A 16,606-nucleotide genomic window follows, 5' to 3' on the forward strand; every position below is an offset into this window, starting at 1 on the left:
ATAGGCTTCATTTTCTCATCCCAGCAAGTAAAATTGCACCTGCAAGACACAGGTCTGAGGCTAAAGCTTCCCTCAGCTGGGAGGTTGATAGGCTATGGGTGCCTGGGAGACTCCCTTACTGAGACTGATTTGGGGATGAAGGCAGGGGCATTTTCAGGTTGTGACACTTGCTTCAGATCATGGGTTCTGGAGGGTTGGACCAAAGGAGAAACGTTGAGGAGGGGGAAAAAAACCAACCAACCAAAATCTAATTGCACCATTGGCTGGGTGGTGTTCTGCAGAACACTGATTTTTGGACTGTGAGTGGTGAGGCTGTGGATGATGGACTTTTTGTCAGGACAGAGCTCAGCCCTTGGCTTCTGTCACTCCTTTGTGGCCAGCTCAGTGGCTGCATTACTGAACACCAGGGAGGATAAGGTGAGATTGTTATGAAGAAGCACTTTCTCTTAAACTTTTAGTTCAACCCAAAATAAAGCATTTGGGAACTAATTCTTCAGCAAGAAATGGTCTGGCTGCACCATGGTTTGATTATACAGTAAAGCAAAACGACATTTGAGGAAGATCAACAACATTAGTGGTTAATAACGCTGGGTCACACTTCAGAGTCTGTACCGAGTTTCTGACAGACGGAAAATGCTGAAGGTCATGTTTTGGTTGTTTCTTACATAATGAAATGTAGCAAGGGGGGAGAGGGGAAGAATTTTAATCCCTCTGTTTCAGAGACTGTGAATTGCATCTTGCACAAGCAAGTCTCATGTCAGGCAGTTTTCCCAAAGCAGAGTGCTGTGCCAGTCCTACAGCCAGGTCTCATAAAACAGGCCTGTCAGCAGGCATGTTCAGAACGGTCTCTTGGCAAAGTTTGGAGCTGTGCTTCTCATCCAGCATTGGCTTTTCTCTGACACACCTCAGGCTGGAAACCCTGGAGAACCTGGATATGGGTGGAAATTGAAATGCACACAAACAGATCTTAAACGTCTCTCCTGCTGCAAGCGCAGTTTGTGCTGTGATTTCAGCATCTCTGTGGTGAGCAACCCGATTGTGAAGATCCAGGCAGTGGTGTGCTCCTTACAAATCCCAGCCACATGGGTTGTGTGTGTGTGTTCACATCCCTGTTGTGAACAAATGCACAGGCTCAAGGGACAGAGCAGGGTGTTCAGAGCTACAGAATCTGGCAGTGATGCTGGTTTTTGTGGTATCAGGGGTGCATGGGGATGGCTGAGAAGGTTTTAATAAGTAGACCTCCTGAATGGCTGCATTTGGTCACCTTTTTAGAAATACCCTAGCGTTTGTGAAAATCAAATGGGAAAAACAGCTGCTGGGCCTCAGATTGAAACCTGTGCTTTCTGGGTGGATTTGGTTTGAATTTTTCTTGCAGCTTGCTCACCTTGTCTCTGTAGAAAAGCCCTGGAAGTGTAGGTGCTTGGGGTGCTTCCAAACACAATCCATTTGATTAAGCAAGTAATTTGTAGAGTTGAAATCCCCTTGGTCAGAGTTCTGTGTTCTGTCCTGCTGCCATTGGCAAGCAGCTGGCAGCCTCTGCTGTGGACAGATGGGCTTTGGCCTGCGAGGTGGGAGTTCCTTACAGGGCCGAGATGCAAACCAGCAGAGGCTCCTCCAAACCAGCCAGTGTTTGCTGTCTGGCCCAGAAATGGAGATGGCAACTGAGGAGTCCAGAGCACAGGTGGAGGGTGCTGTCTTTATGAAAGATAGGTCTGTAAATGGACAGCTGCTTTGGCATTCCCAGCTCAAGAGCAGCAGCCAACACTGCACTCCTGGACAATTCCTCCTGATCAAGTTGTGCACAGCCACAGTGCTTACTAAACACTGCCATTGGGAAGAAGGGAGCTCTTACTGTGCCATCTCAGTTCTGCAGGGCTGATAGAAGTGCCAAACCAACCTTTAAATTATAGAGAGAACTTTTGAAATGAGTAGATGTGTCAAGTAAGGTCTGGCTCTCTGAGAACATGTTCTGAGGTTTAAACTATCTAATGGCAGAGACATGGAATTTGTGAAAAATTCCATGTGAAAAAACAGTTTGTCCTACTTTTAGATAAGATGGAGTCACATTTATGGGTCTGCTTTAAGTCTGTAATCTTTCCTACACTGACTTCCTTCCTTGAAAGCTTTTTTCCTTTTAATTCCCTCTGCCCTGCTTTTCCTTGTCAGTGCCCTAAGGGTCAGCAAGGGTTTGCAGCCAGTAACTGGGTTCAGCTGCCATTATGAAGTGCAAAGTCTTTTGGTGATGTACAGCACTTCTTCTTTCTGGTATTTGATTCTCCAAGCAATGTGTTGCTCCTTTGACAGAGCAAAAAATTGATGGAAGACTGTGGAGTGCTACTGATTCCTGTCCCTTGCTTTAGCAAAGATACCTTTCAAGGATTGCTGTAGTACCTGGCTGCATGACCTTTTGGCAGCTTAGATGGGCTTTTATATATTTCAGTTAAGGAAATTACTTCAGATCAGCAGAACTTCTAGGTGCATGTTTTGTTTTCAGCAGTTGAAGTTGTCTGGTGTTCTGTGTTGGCATTTCAGAAGAAAAGGGTGTGATCCCATCCCCTCCCAAAGAAAGGGAGAGGATGGAATACTACCTTGAAGGGGTGGGTTTCCCTCTTAATGTTATTCCTAAATATTCATAATGGTATTTAAAAGCTCTAATTCTTCTCTGTACAGTAGTGAGTATTTTTACCCTGTTGTCAAGAGGAAAGGTAGAGTGACCCCTTGAATTTACTGTGCATGTACCAACCCCCTGCTGTAACAAGGCAGGGACTGGCCTTTCCCATCTCCTGGCTGTTGCAGTCAAGACTCAGACTAATCTCCCCATTGCATTTTCAAGAACCATTTTCCTGTTTGCTTTTAAGCAGCCTGACTGGTGGAGCTTCCAGCCCTTTCTGTAAAGCCTCCATTAACAGCCTGGTAGTCCCTGTGCAGAAGCCACTTCTGGCAGCTTAAATTGCATTGTCTGAATTCATCCCATTGCACCTGCCTTCCCTGCTCTGGAGGGAGAGGGACTGAATAACTTGATTTTTTTTTTCCCCCCCCTCAAAATAATTTGGGAAAGCTAATTTGTACACTGCTGTCCTCAAAAACCATGCAGACTCTTGCACTGCCTTCCAAATCTCTCTGCTGCCAGTATTCCTCTGATGGCAAGATCCTGCTTATCCCACAGCATCCATGTGGGCTTACCCAAGGCAGTACATCTCCTTGGGGGCATGGAATCTAACCCTTCCCTCCCCATGTATTTACATAACCTTGAATTCTCAACCTAACTAAAAGTGCTGGTTTTGTTCTGTTGTATGTAAAGGTTGTATAAATTACAGCTGATGTAATAGTTTGATACTGTTTCTTAGCAAAAGTATGGCATTATTTCCATTAGCTTCTAATAAATAGCTAAAATGACACTTTGTCAATTGAAAGGCAGTTCAAGGTTAAGTTGTTGGCTGTTGTCTGTACAATATATTAAATCTAGGTCTTCCTGCCTGGTTGTTGCCTTGAGAATAGAGGCTGCAAAGCAAAGCTGTTGTTTTTTTGCTCTGCTGCTGAGTTTTTGCTTGAGCTAAGCTTCAGGTCAAAATTCCTCTGTGTAAACAACAAGGCAAGAAGGGAAGTGGCCCAATTTTGGAAGGTTTTAAAGCACTTCTAAGACTCTCTGAAACACTAGTGCTAAGCGTGTTTGCAGATCAACCTGAAAGCAGCAGAGGTGTTTGTGCCTAGGTTTGCTCATGCTAAAACCACAGCTGTGCAGCTGGACTGCGAGTCAGATACACACAATTATGGATAGCACTCTGTGATTTGTATTCTGGGTCTGTATCTTCTCCTATCTTGTAGATGCACATGACAGTAACTTACCTGTCAGTATACTGACAGTCTTCTCCATCTGTTGTCTTCTTTTTTGCACAGGAAAGAAGAATGGGGATTTGGACAGGAATTTTGATACACTTGATTTGCCTAAGCGGTCTGAAGCAGCAAAAGGTAATGCTAATGTTTGTGCTTTTGGAAATAACAAGTAGCTTGGGAGCTGTAGGCTCTTAAAGGGACTAGAGATACGAGCCTATCAGGCTGATCTCTTTCTTGAGTAGCCAGTTAATTGGGATAATGGATATATCTGTGCATGGTGTTATCTAGTGTTGAATACTGGATATAAATTTTTATCTAAGACTACTGAATTGGTGGAAGCTCGTAGAAGCCTGTCTGATTTGGTGTTTGGTGATTGTAACTCCAGAGAAGGGTGAGTGGAGGCTCTCCTCCTCTACAGCTCCATTTGCAGCCCATCTGCACCACACCTGACTGTAAGGAGTTCTGAAATGCGCTCGGTGAGAGTGCTTGGCACTAACCCTTTCTCTTCCCTGTCATCTCTGTCATTCTTCAGCGTTCTTTGGAATTGGGTGACAGCAGGGATTGGGGATTTTTGCCTTTGCTGATAGTCAGTCTTCTCCTGAGCACAGTATTCCTCCCTGTCTGTAGTGAACAGTACTTTCTAAAATCTGAGAGGTTCACAGAAAAATTCTTCTGCATTGTGCTTTTGTATTCCAGCTCTGGCAGAGGTGGAGTCTTTCACAATCTGCATTCCCTTCTTGCATGCATGGTACTTTTTTAAATTGAAGATTAAGAGGTGATTTGGGATTTTGTCAGAATTCTTAGAGCATTGGATGGCGTTTTGAGACTTGCACGGTTTTTGATTTGAAGTGTGTGCAATGTCTCTGCAAAGATCCAGCCATTGTCATGGCAACTGCTGCCGTGCCACCCTGTCAGCCTCACCTTAACGAGCTGTGAATACCCAGAACTACCTGAATGTTCCTCAGAAGAAAAATTTTGAACTCTTCCCACATCACATAGAGAATTTTGGAGAGTGTAAAGAGACAATCTGACTTGGGAGAGATCCATGGACTTGGGATACCTGAATTGCGCTCTTTTGGTGACCTTGGTCCACTCCACTTATTTGTGCTTCAATTTTCTTACTGTTAACTGAGAGCAACAACAGAGGCCATGCCTGAGATCCTTAGAGATGTGCTGGTAGTGAGTTATGGTGTAATAATTATACATACATAGTGCTGCACTCCAATTCACAGTGAAACTCTGATTGGTGATATGCAAACTAATCCTAAGATGGAAATGAATCTGATCTATTTACAGACACCCTTTATAGCGGATGCAGTTTCTAGTCTCATGTCTAAACACTGATTTTCATTTGGTGCATTATTGCACAAGATCTTTTGTATCTTGTGAAATAATGCAAGGTACTAAGGAACCTCTCAGAAGCTGCAGTTCCATCCTATTTAGAGAGCTGCAGGAAACTTCTAACCAGCCTTCACTGGCTGCCATCAGTTCAGGCTGGGAGCTGATTACAGTGCAGAGCAAGGAAACACCTTTAGGATGCAGGAAAAGAAAGGAATGCAAAATATAGCAAAGGCTTCAGCATTTGCATTCCTTTCTAAATGCAATTGGAATGTAGGTGCCACTAGAGGGAAAAGATGGAAATCAAGAATTTCTGCAAGGAAATATACCTTGCATAGCTTTCTTTTTAAAATAAGATTAAAAGCTTTCATGTGGCTCTGTTAATGGTAGAAGTGATGTGCAGATCTGATGGGAGATGGATCTGTCTCTGAGCTTACACAGCTTGTTATCATATTCAATTGCTAGAAATCTCACGCTCGTTAAGAGGTTGTTTGATAATTTTGAGATACCCCATTTAATCGAAGTCAAATAGATTACATATCTCATGGTAGATAAGGTCAGGAGATTAATCCCACAGCATTATGAAAGAAGCACTTTGACATGGAAAAGAGCATATTTTAAAAGTAACTATTGACTTGTGTGCCAAGAGTAAAAAAACCAAGACATTGATGCATTTCTGTTCACTTTTTTGCCGGTAGTTTCCTGCCAAGCATCTCATTTACTTGAGAAATCCTGGATAGTAAAAGTTCTAACAAGGTTGCTTGAACCTTAAATTGTTCACTGAAATAAAGAAAATAAAATTGCAGTTTTAAAACCCTTAAGAACTCTGGTCAGATCTCTTCTATAGAGTATAATTGACTCTGATGAGATCAGCTCTCAGCTGAGGCAGAACCTCGTTACCGAGATGGAAAAATCATGCAAGTTTTAATGATCAAAAGCACTTAGATTGAGTGACATGATGAAGTGCTATTTCAAAAATCAACAATTATAGATTAATCTCTTTCATGTATTATTAAAGCCATATTAAAGTGAGTTTTCAGCTGGAATCTTTGTGAGCAAATGACACTGCAGTAATAAGATTTGTTCATTCAGTGCAGCAAATGAACATTGTGGTAGTTAACAAATATTGGGATGTAGTGTTGTTAAGTTTCCTGTAATCTTATAGTCAACATCTGTGGAGCTTATCTGGTGTGTCTAAAGATGTGGTTTCAAGAACTTGACATTGTGGCTTCCCTTCAGGATACCCGTAGTTATGACCACTGAGCTTAATCGAGAGTATGCTTATGATCACTTGAAAAACCATGGACTGGTAGCAGCAGACTAGCCCAGACCTATTTTCTATCAGTTCTGGAAACTTCATTTTGACTCCAGATTACTTTAATGGCAGGAATCTCTGCCTGTCCTGAAGCCAAACATCATTAAATCAGAAACTTCTGTCAGTTGTGGGTGGGGACTGGCTAGTGTCTGTGCAGGGTGCAGAGGTTTCTCAGGCCTTCAGAACATCTGTCCTGCTGGTACATCTTAGGAGCATCTTCATATCCTGAGCAATGCAAAGGAGTTGTAACCTAGTTTAAATGCTGGCATTTCACTTTCTCAGCCCCTGAAATTTGTTTGTTCTGGTGAGGAATGAATGAAGGAAGGCCGTTCTCTTTTTCAGGGTGATGAACTAGAGTCTCTTCCTGATGGTTCCTGGTTTTTTAATGGGACTCAGGTTCTGCTGCAGCACATGATTTGAGCAGCCCTGAAACCATTTCTAAGCCTTTAATGATTTTATGTGCTAGGCATTCTGGCAGGGGAAAGCTTCTGGTTCAGGGTTGTTATCTGTGGTAAACTGGATAATGTCAGACTGGACAACTTGCAGTGCTTTCAGAAATTGTTTCATCTGATACTAAAAAATTAATGTATATGCCCTGGCAGTGTCCAGAGTACTCCTGTCCTCGTGAGGAAAGATTGTGAAAGAGAAGCTTCTTCTTTCCTCTTTGTTGAAAGGAGCATATTTTTTTTTCCTGAGTCAAAGAGAGCATAAATTTTGGGGAAAGTGATATGAGCTTGCATAGAGAAGGGAGCTGACAAGAAATTATGAATGCTGTCCTCAGAACCTTGCTAAATTTAGGACTTTCAAAAATTGCTGCTTCTGTGAGGGGGGGGAAGTCTTACTGAAATCCCTTCCCCAGTCTAAAGTAGGTCAGTGATAGTGGTGCTGGCTGCCTCCTCTGCACTACCACAGCGCTGATTTCTCCTGTGTACACATTAAATGCGTAGCATAGTACAACTCCTGTGCTTTGTTCACAGAGTCCTTCACTTCTGAGCAGGAGTAGTGGCAGGAGGCTCAGGCACTGGGGGAAGATGAGGATTAATCATTTCTGTGCAGGGGAAGGCAGTGTCTCAGAGGACACTACCTCTACAATAAGGTTTTCTGAACTAAGGCTTGTTGTGTGTCAGCCCCCCAAATACATTAGAGGGGTTTTAACATTTAATCCTCCTGCGTGAAGGTGTTGGACTGTCCACCTCTGTTCCTCAGTTCTGGAGTATGGGAGGAGAAAGTCCAGAAGAGCAGAGCAGGTTTTTTATGTGGAATCAGCATTAGGTTATTCCTAATTAAATCCAGACCTCTGTGCTGTCTGGTTTAAGCAAATCTCATGGCTTGTTGTTTATGTGCACATAGGTCTGAGGGCAGAACAGTAGCTGCTCTTTGGAGCTTTGGGTGTTGAAGTTCAGCTCTCATTTCAGTTTATCTCATTAGGGAGTTGAAAATCTTCAGCCATAACAAGACATGCAGGTAGATTTCAGCCTGGTGGATGAACTAGCTCATTTTCTCCTTAAAAGCAGTTATTAAGCTGCTTATTAATTTCTCTTATCCTTTTTGATTACTTAAGTTTAATTCCATTTTAATGGGAACATAAGTTTAGGAGGGAGTTGTGCTGATATACTGAACTAGTGTTAAAAATGCTTGTAATTGAAGAAGCAATTGTTTTGTTGCAGTGGGGACGTCAAAGACAAGCTGAATTTATCTGAAAGCTCAGCTTTGTGTGTAGGCTTACCCTGGTCAGCAGCCTATGTAGGCAGGGAATGAGATTTTGGATGAACTTGTCAGCAGGTGAATTTTTTCTTCTCCATTATCTGAAATTCTCAGTCACTTTCCATGTAGCCTCATGCTGATGATAGATTTTCTATTCCAGAAGGCGAGTGTTTAAATTCCCTTATAAATCTTTGTATTACTGCTCCAGGAAATTAGACTTCCTGGCACTGTCAGGGTAATGACTTTAACTTAGTAGATTACAAAAGTGCCAGCAATTTGTCTTCAGCTAAAGGCAACATGTAGTAGAAGGAGAGAGAAACTTCACTTTACTCTGGCTTTAGTTTGTAATTAAGATTGGCTGCAGTTCGCATTTCACTGCTGCTTTAATTTGCTTTCTTTAAATCTTGACAAGTTACTCAAGCACTCACCTGCCCTTTCCAGCTCCCTTCCATCATTAGTTTTGATTGTCATATTGTGAATAAGTGAGTAGAACTGATTGATTAATGGCACCATCCACACCCCTCCTGTGCCTGCTGCTGGAAATTCAGGGACTGGAAGATCTCCTCTGTGAGAGCGAGTAACAGGTTCTTGTATTAACATCTTTCGAGCATTTCATGCACATTATTGAGAATTCTGATCAGAATTATTAAGTACCTCCTATTTCTGTTGCTTTCCTAAGCTGAATATTCTTTTTGGTCCCGTGTGCTTTTCATAATTTACAAAGCAGTGAAAGGTTTCTCATCTGTCTTCCAGTGCTTTGAGTCAGAGAAAATTTATTGCCTTGAATAGGAAAGTTCCCATATGGAACCTGCGCTTGCCAAACTTTCTCTAATCTGGTACCTTTAAATTCCCATTCTTTTTCCCTGTATTTTCAAGGAATTCAGAGCAGGCACCTGTGGATTTTTCCTTTCTTGTGTACACAGTCTTTGCGTAGCTGACTGCTAATTGTTTTGGAATCCTCTGCCTTTTTTGTGATAATCTTCTCTGATTCTTATGTTCAGTGTTCTGACTTGTTCAGAGCTGGTGGACACGTGCATGAATTGCTTCCTGGCCTGCTGAGCTGTGCTCTACAGGTGAAAATTTCTTTGTGATCTTTATCGATCTGTTAAATTTAAATATGTAGAACATAAATTGTAAGTTTAAGGTTGAAACTGAAGACTGAAAAATCATATTGGGGGGGGATACAGTTGGAATGTGAATTGGAGGTCCAGGAGTACTATTCTGCCTCTGCCACTGATTCTTTTCACTTGGTAATGCAATTCTATCCTACAATATTCTTACTTTGGAGACTGTAAGGAAAAAAAAAATTTCAATGAAATACTAAATTTTATGCCTTTACAGTAACTGTGTACAGCAGTGCTGCTGAGACTCACAGCTCTGCTGTGTGGACTTCAGTTACTCCACAAAATCATGTGAGATGAATTTGAGACTGTTACAGGACCAGTTCTGGTGTTATCTGTCTGCTCAGGAATGTGAAGAATAGTTTTGGCTTTGTGTCCTGGTAGTTGTTGCCATGTTTGTCAAACCATTGCTCTCTGGCTTCAGAGAACACCTTCACATTGCAGACCTGAGCTGTGGTTTCCAGTCCCTTGCTTCGTCCATAGGGACATCCAGCAAAAATTATGTTTACAGATAAGACAGGCTAGATTCCTGGTAGGGGTGAAATGGCATCTGTGGAACAGAAAAGCTCTTGCAGCTGAGTAAGGGAAAGCACAGTGTTTGTGTGAGTAGACTATGCTGTGAATGGCCCAGGTGAGAGATTGTGAATTGTGTCAGGAAGATTTGAGTTGGAAATAGTTCTGCTACGTGGAGGATATAGAACCAGTATAAACTGGAGAAGAAATTGCAGCTGTGGTATTTAAATGCTACTAACACCTCCCCACCCCCAGCATGGACACTTTATAGAGCGAATGTCTTTCAGGTTTAGGACATGAAGCTTTGAAGTTTAAGCTGAGGGAGCAGTGGAAAACAACTGCTGGGGCAGGGAGGCAGGAGGAGCAGTTGTAATGATACGAGAATTCCATTCAGCTCTGTATTTATAGAAGCTGAAACTCTTGATGAAGCCATAAGGTGGTGATTCTTGTCCATCTCTGTTTCACTCAGCTATAATTTGTTTGCCTGTAAAACTCTTGATTTTTCTTTTGTCTTCTACCTCTGTCTTAACAGCTAGAGGTCACATGCAAGATGAGTTAAGATGACTGCTTTGTTTCTGAATCATTTCAGACTTATCCTTCTGAGAAAAAGCTGACTCACTTCTAAGATACTTTGGTTATCTTGGAAATAGTGAATTGACATCAACAGCTGTTCCTCTTCTTTAGCCTTCTTTTGCATTCTCAAATGTTTAGTCTCCCTTAGTATATGGGGGGGAAGAGGTGACAGTTGGAGGCAAGATTCTCCCTCCCCACCTTCAGGCCCTTTCACCTGTGGCTCTCATGGGACTATAAAAAGACTCCAGTAGTCAGCTTCCATCTCCTTCTTGCCCAAGGTTGACATCCAGGGATATAGATCTATTATAATAACTAGCAGTATCTTCAGAAGACAGGAATCCCAGGTGGTAGATTCCTTTTCTAACTTGATGTGAGTTTGTGGCCAACTTAAGTGCACAGAAAATGAGATTTAGGCATCTCGAACAGGAAGAGCCCATATATACATACATAATGAAGTAGCCTACAAAAAACTAAACAGCAGGAGCTCCACTAGAGCATATGGTAATTACACAGCTAATAAGGAGACAGAGTGATCTGGAGCTTCAGCTAAAGACAGAACTGGAAGGAGAAGAGTCGATTTCCCCAGTCCAGCATTGCTCCTCACTTTGAGTGGCCATAGGGAAGTTAATAGCATTCAGTTGCTGGGGTTGTAGTGAACCTGTTCAGGAAGTGCCTACTATTTCCACTGCCTTCAATAGAAGAATCACTTCACCAAAACAATAGCTAGAATAATTACCTTCACTAAAATAATTAGTGTTTTCACTGCTGCTGTGATAACCAATGCAAATAAGAGTGTATGTGGTATATTTGTAAAAACAGCAAAATTCTGGTGAAGTATGCTGTATTCCAGATGTTGCTATGAGTACAGTGATACAAAAATTAAATAAAAACATAATTTCACTTAAAGGTGGATGGTAGAGGTTTGCCCTGGTGAGATACTGTGGGAATGGACTGAGGCTTTCATGTTACAGAGAGAATTTTGCATGTAATACTGTGAATTGCTTTGCACTCTCAGTATGCTTATTGCACTTACTGTGGTTTTTTATTGAGAAGTTCAACTGCATTATTTATGATGCTTTGTACAGAAAGGTGTATGCATAAACCAGTGCATAACTGGAAACCTTGGTAAGTTTTACTGCCCAGCTGCATTTACTTCAGTTATAGCAGTGTGTGCTCTGTGGCAATGCAGCATCTTAGCTCTTCAACCACTGACTAGATTTTCATGTCATTTCCACTTGGTTAATATTTCTGATGAAGAATAGTTAATGTTGGAAAGCTATAGTTGCCAGTCATATGTTTTTAATTTTCTCAGCTTTTACTGTACTGTTTGCCCTGCTGAGAATGATGAATTCTCTTCCCTCCCCACATTTTAGATTGTGTGTATGTTTTTGCATGTCCCATTTAGCATTTCTATTCTACAGGCAATTCTAATTGTTACTCTAAAATAGAATGCTTGTTATTACAGAGCATAGCTCATTATACACATGCTGCTCCAGGACTGTTTATAAAATGAGAATGTGCCAAGAAAGCCTGCCAGGAATAAAAGCAGGAGTTAATGGGAAGGTGCTTATCCCTCATAACTGTAGCTGCCTCAGTCTTGGGGCTCAGTCACTGCAGTGAAAAACTCACTCCATCCACTGATCCATCGCTGTTGCATTATGTCAGCTTTTGCCATGCCACTTAGTTTCAGTTAAGAAACAATAACAATGAACTCTCCAAGATCCCCCCCTCCCTTTTAGCATAAGCGTAAAAAATGAGACGATCCTTCGAAGAGGGGTGCGAATCCGAAAGTTGTCCTGGTTGCCCAGCCATTATCGCCAGGAAGCTCAGGGAAGAGGAACTCAGCTTCTGTCAGAATTTAGAGATGAAATTTCATGTCAAAATCAATTACAAAAACCTTGTTGCACAAAGTTACGGTTGTCTCTGGCGTCCATCAAAAGTACCGCAGCGAAGTTGTGCTGACGAAGCTGCTTGACAAGTTAAGAGAACTGCAGAAAGTTTCAGAACAGCTGAGGCAGAAAGATGGTGTAATGTTGATTTAAGTCCCTTTCCAGATTTCTAGAAGTAGTGTGAGCAGACAAAAAGAGGGTAGTTACAGCTCCGGGTGAGTGTTCTGAGAGCTGTGCTTTAGGAGCAGCCGGAATGTGGATTTCTGAGAGCCCGAGGTGACTCGGTGCTTTCAGAACTCAGCACTAGACAGACAGTACTTGAGTCTCACTGAAAGCATCTGTCCCATCTGGTATCCTTCTGCCCAAAGAAATGGAGGTTAATGCTACATAATTGGGCATTGGAGGAGGTTTTGAAGGGTTCTTTATATCACTGAAGGATTTCAAGACCTGACTGGACAAAAGCATAATAGCTTGGTCTAATTCTGGCATTGAACCTGCTCTGAGCAGGAAGCTGGCCCAGTTGACCTCCTATGTTCCCTTTCAGCCTAGTTGTTCTGTGTGACTCTCATTAACTGATTACAGAGTCAGCCAGGAAAAGTATGTCTGCATAAAACCAGCAGGTTTTTCCAAAACAATCCACAACTGGTGGATTAGGTGACTCAGATGAGAAGAATGAGAAAGTCCATTTACCCATGGAACCTGAGAAAGGAGCATATATACAAAATTGAGTGTATTCAGGTTGCACCTCAAGATATGGCTTGTTTCAAAGAAAAATATATTTTTACTTACAATGTATACTTTACTGGTGCCAGCACAATAAACCATGGAATCCTCAGAACACTTGATGATCAGCCTTTGAGGGTCTGTTTAGAACAGCTAATGATGGGGGACTGAAAAGTGAATGAAAATCAGATAGTTGTGTGATTCTGAACTAATTGCAAATTGTGGTACTAGAGATCAGGCAAGGAGACCTTCCTTACAGTGCAGCCAAGACAGGGAGGTACAAGAATTTTTTTCCACTTTTGCTTGAACAGTATTATAGTTAATGGAGAGCTTTAATCATAGAGTTAAACTGGAAATTAAAACAAACTGGAATGTCAAATAACCTGGGCATTTTAAATTGCAGAAGCCACTGATGCTCATTAGTTGGGCTGAAGCTGCCGTCATGTTTTTCAGAAGAGCAAATAAAGAGAACCAAAAAAGAACCAAAAATTAAGACTTCTGGTTTTGCAGCATTAATTTCCAGTGAATGTACCTGCACAGCTGCTGCAGACCTATTATCTGACTCATTACTTTGTAAACCATTGTGAGATATCTTGAATGTGAAAGCTGCTATGTAAAGCCATATTTATGTCTGTAACCCCAAGTGCTCTGCACAGGCTTAAAAGCTCCCCCCCTTCTCCACCATGACAGGGGAATTACAGGACTTAATGTGCCATATACCTCTAACTGTGGATTGAAGAAAAATGACCTTGAACTGAGAGGCAGGCATTTTACATGGTAAAGCAGTCACTTAAATTTACCTGTCAGCTAGAGGCAGGGGGAACCTTACCTCTGCATGGTTTAGAAAGCAATGTCAATCCAACTGCTGGTTGTTCTGAACCCACTGAGAGCTTGATTGCTGACCCAGGCATTTCCAGGTGATCAGTGAGAATGTTGATCAGTATGTGGTAGAAAGGAGAGCGTTTTTATTTCGGCCTCACAGACCATTAGTTTCAGCCCTGAATTTTCTGTGTCTTGATCACAGGGAAAATTGGAAGTCTGTAATAGCATGAAATGTTACTTGTCTGTGCAGGAATAGACACTGGTTCAGACAGATCTGGAAGGAGCAGTCCTTGCACCTTGTGCCCAGTTCATTTGTGTTTTGCACACCTTGCCATCTCTTTATTAGAAATCCTGTTGTTTTTGTCGGGTATGTCTAGAGCAACTTTGTGGGTTTTTTGCCAGTAGCCTCAGTAAAGAGTAAGTACAACACGCTGTGACAGTCCACTTGAGCAGGCCAGCTTGAGATAAAAGCAAGACTGAATTTGTGTGGGGAGGGAAAGAGGATACCACTGCTGAAGTGAGTTGTGCAGTTAAAGGGCATTTCAGTGGCACAGCTGGGAACAGAGATGGGATTTCCTGATTACTAAAGCAGTATCTTCCTAGCTTGCTCATGCTAGCAAGCCCACTCCATTTAGAGATGTCAGTTCTTCTTGTCCCTGTCTTACAAAGCCAGGAAGAGCATTTAATCTAATGACTTTTGTTTTGAGACCTCTAAAATCACAACCAGCAAATCTGTAATCACAATTGAGCATATAATTGCATCTTATCCTGCTGAGAGCTGAAAAATAATGAGCAACGAAAACATCTCCAAAGACTCATTCAGAGTGTGAGGGGGCAAGAGAAAGGTCTAGAGAAAGGATCTGCCTTACCTGGAGTGTCCCCAGTGGCCTTTATACACTTAGGAAATTGGAAGCCTGCGTTCCTTGTGGATGCAGGTTTCCCACTTCCCTTTTGGGGCTACTTTTCACATTGAGTAATAAAGTGAGAGAGCACACATGGCAGCCTGCAGATGTGTGAGAGAGGTGGGAAGAATGACTGAGGTGTGTTCAGAATTTCTCAAGGAATGAGAAACTGGAGGTGTCAGGAGCATGAGACCTAATCCCATTTATTCAATTATACGAGGGCTGCTCCCAGGAGAGTATTTCGGGTTAGTGATAGTGCCCAAAATGTAAGAATTGGGAAATGCACATGAGACTTGAATTTGGGCAGTTTTGCAAGGTTTTCTTAATAGTTAAATTCTGACGAGCACATCCCTTCCAAATCCATCATCCCGTTTGCTGAAAACTCTGCTGAGATTAAACCCATGGACAGTAAACTGTATTGGCAGTTTTCTGGGTGGCTGGATCCTACTTTCCCTAAAACACTGAAAATTTGCTGCCAGTTGTTTCATTGAAGTCTGGAGACCTATTTCCATATCAAGCTCTGGACTCATGGCCCACGAGAAGCCATCAGGGCATTCATAACATTGCCTTACATGGAGAAATGGATATGGGCCCTAACATGATGGAAATTTCTATACTCCTGAGGAAGTATCTCTCCTTATTTACATTTATACTGACCTTTTCAGAGTTTTCTATAGGCATGAACAACCTCCACAGTAAATGTCAGCTTCTGCTTAGAATCTTTTACATGGGTAATTTTAAGCTCAATTTTTAATTGCATGATATTACCATAAGAAAGCTGTGTTGAAATTGAAAACTCTCCTAGACAAAGTGGCTGTTGGGTTGGGATCTTTTCACTGTTCTAAAGGTGATGAAGTGGTTTCAAAGAAACTGTCAGAGTTGCTTTGTGGTAGTGGCTTCTGTGGCTTTGTAGAATTTCTCATGATTTTCTGCTGCTTTATGAATGCAGGGCATTGCTGTAGGGTGGTGAATATGGGGCAGGCTGCAGTTGGATGCTGTGTAATATTCCCCTTTGCCTCTTGAAAAATGTCTCTGTGCTCCTTCTATTCATTGCAGCAAAGTATCTCATTCGTTTCTACACACTAGGGCCCCAACCTCTTCTTTTTCTTTTCAATTTGCAAATAGATTTATTTGTGGTTGTATTGTGTGTGTGTGTGTTTAGCCAGCTAAGGCTTCAGGGAGCTACTTGTCTCCAGATCATGTTGTCTTACCTCGCATTTTAGTCCAACTTTAAGTTTTACAGCAAGATCTGTGTTTCCAGGAAATCTATTATTCTATAGGCAGAGCTGGTTTTGTGTCAGTTCTGCCTGTGATTATCCAATATTCAGGCAGTGCACCGAACAGCAGGCGGGTTTACTTTTTATAGAAATTTCCCTGGTTTTCCAGAAAGCTGCAGAGAGTGGTTGGCAGGAAGAGGGAGAGTACCTGTTCCCTCATACTTTGATGTGGTATGTTCCAATGTGTCCCAATTTAAATGAGGGAGGAGCAGCAGCATCTTCTCTTGTCTCTCATCATCTGTAATCCCTGCCTGGATATAGTGCTTTGAGGATGAATGCAGAATCTCTGTTCTTTGAGGCATTAATGTTTCTAGCTTACACTGAAATCCGTGAGAATTAAGTACCCAAATATGGTACCTTTAAAAAGCTGGGCTGCAAGGTACATTTTTTTTATTAGAGAAGTTAAGGAAAACCTTTTGTTCTGCTTCCACTCTGGCCTGACATTCATTTGACATTGAAAACATCAAATTCTTTTTCTTGGATGCTTGGGAGATACTTGCCTGACAGCAGCACAGTGACTGTAATTGAGACAGATTAGAGGCACTGGGCTGCCTTTGGGTGCATGAGGCAGCTTTCATTAAATGGAGAGAGGAAT

At 42.0% G+C, this 16,606-nt stretch overlaps 1 protein-coding gene across 3 annotated transcripts in view; it reads left to right on the top strand.

The window, feature by feature from the left end:
* The window catches only part of ARVCF (ARVCF delta catenin family member), a 137,732-nt gene that overhangs the window by 91,019 nt on the left and 30,107 nt on the right, over positions 1 to 16,606 (top strand). For all 3 annotated transcript variants that reach the window (XM_041410211.1, XM_041410212.1, XM_041410210.1), the window contains one exon: positions 3,898 to 3,969. In XM_041410211.1, the coding sequence (XP_041266145.1) occupies positions 3,898 to 3,969 (72 nt within the window). The remainder of the gene's footprint in view (positions 1 to 3,897; positions 3,970 to 16,606) is intronic.

Source organism: Onychostruthus taczanowskii, unplaced genomic scaffold (genome assembly GCF_017590055.1).
Source record: "Onychostruthus taczanowskii isolate IOZ18803 unplaced genomic scaffold, ASM1759005v1 scaffold32, whole genome shotgun sequence".
NCBI classification, from domain to species: Eukaryota; Metazoa; Chordata; class Aves; order Passeriformes; family Passeridae; genus Onychostruthus; species Onychostruthus taczanowskii.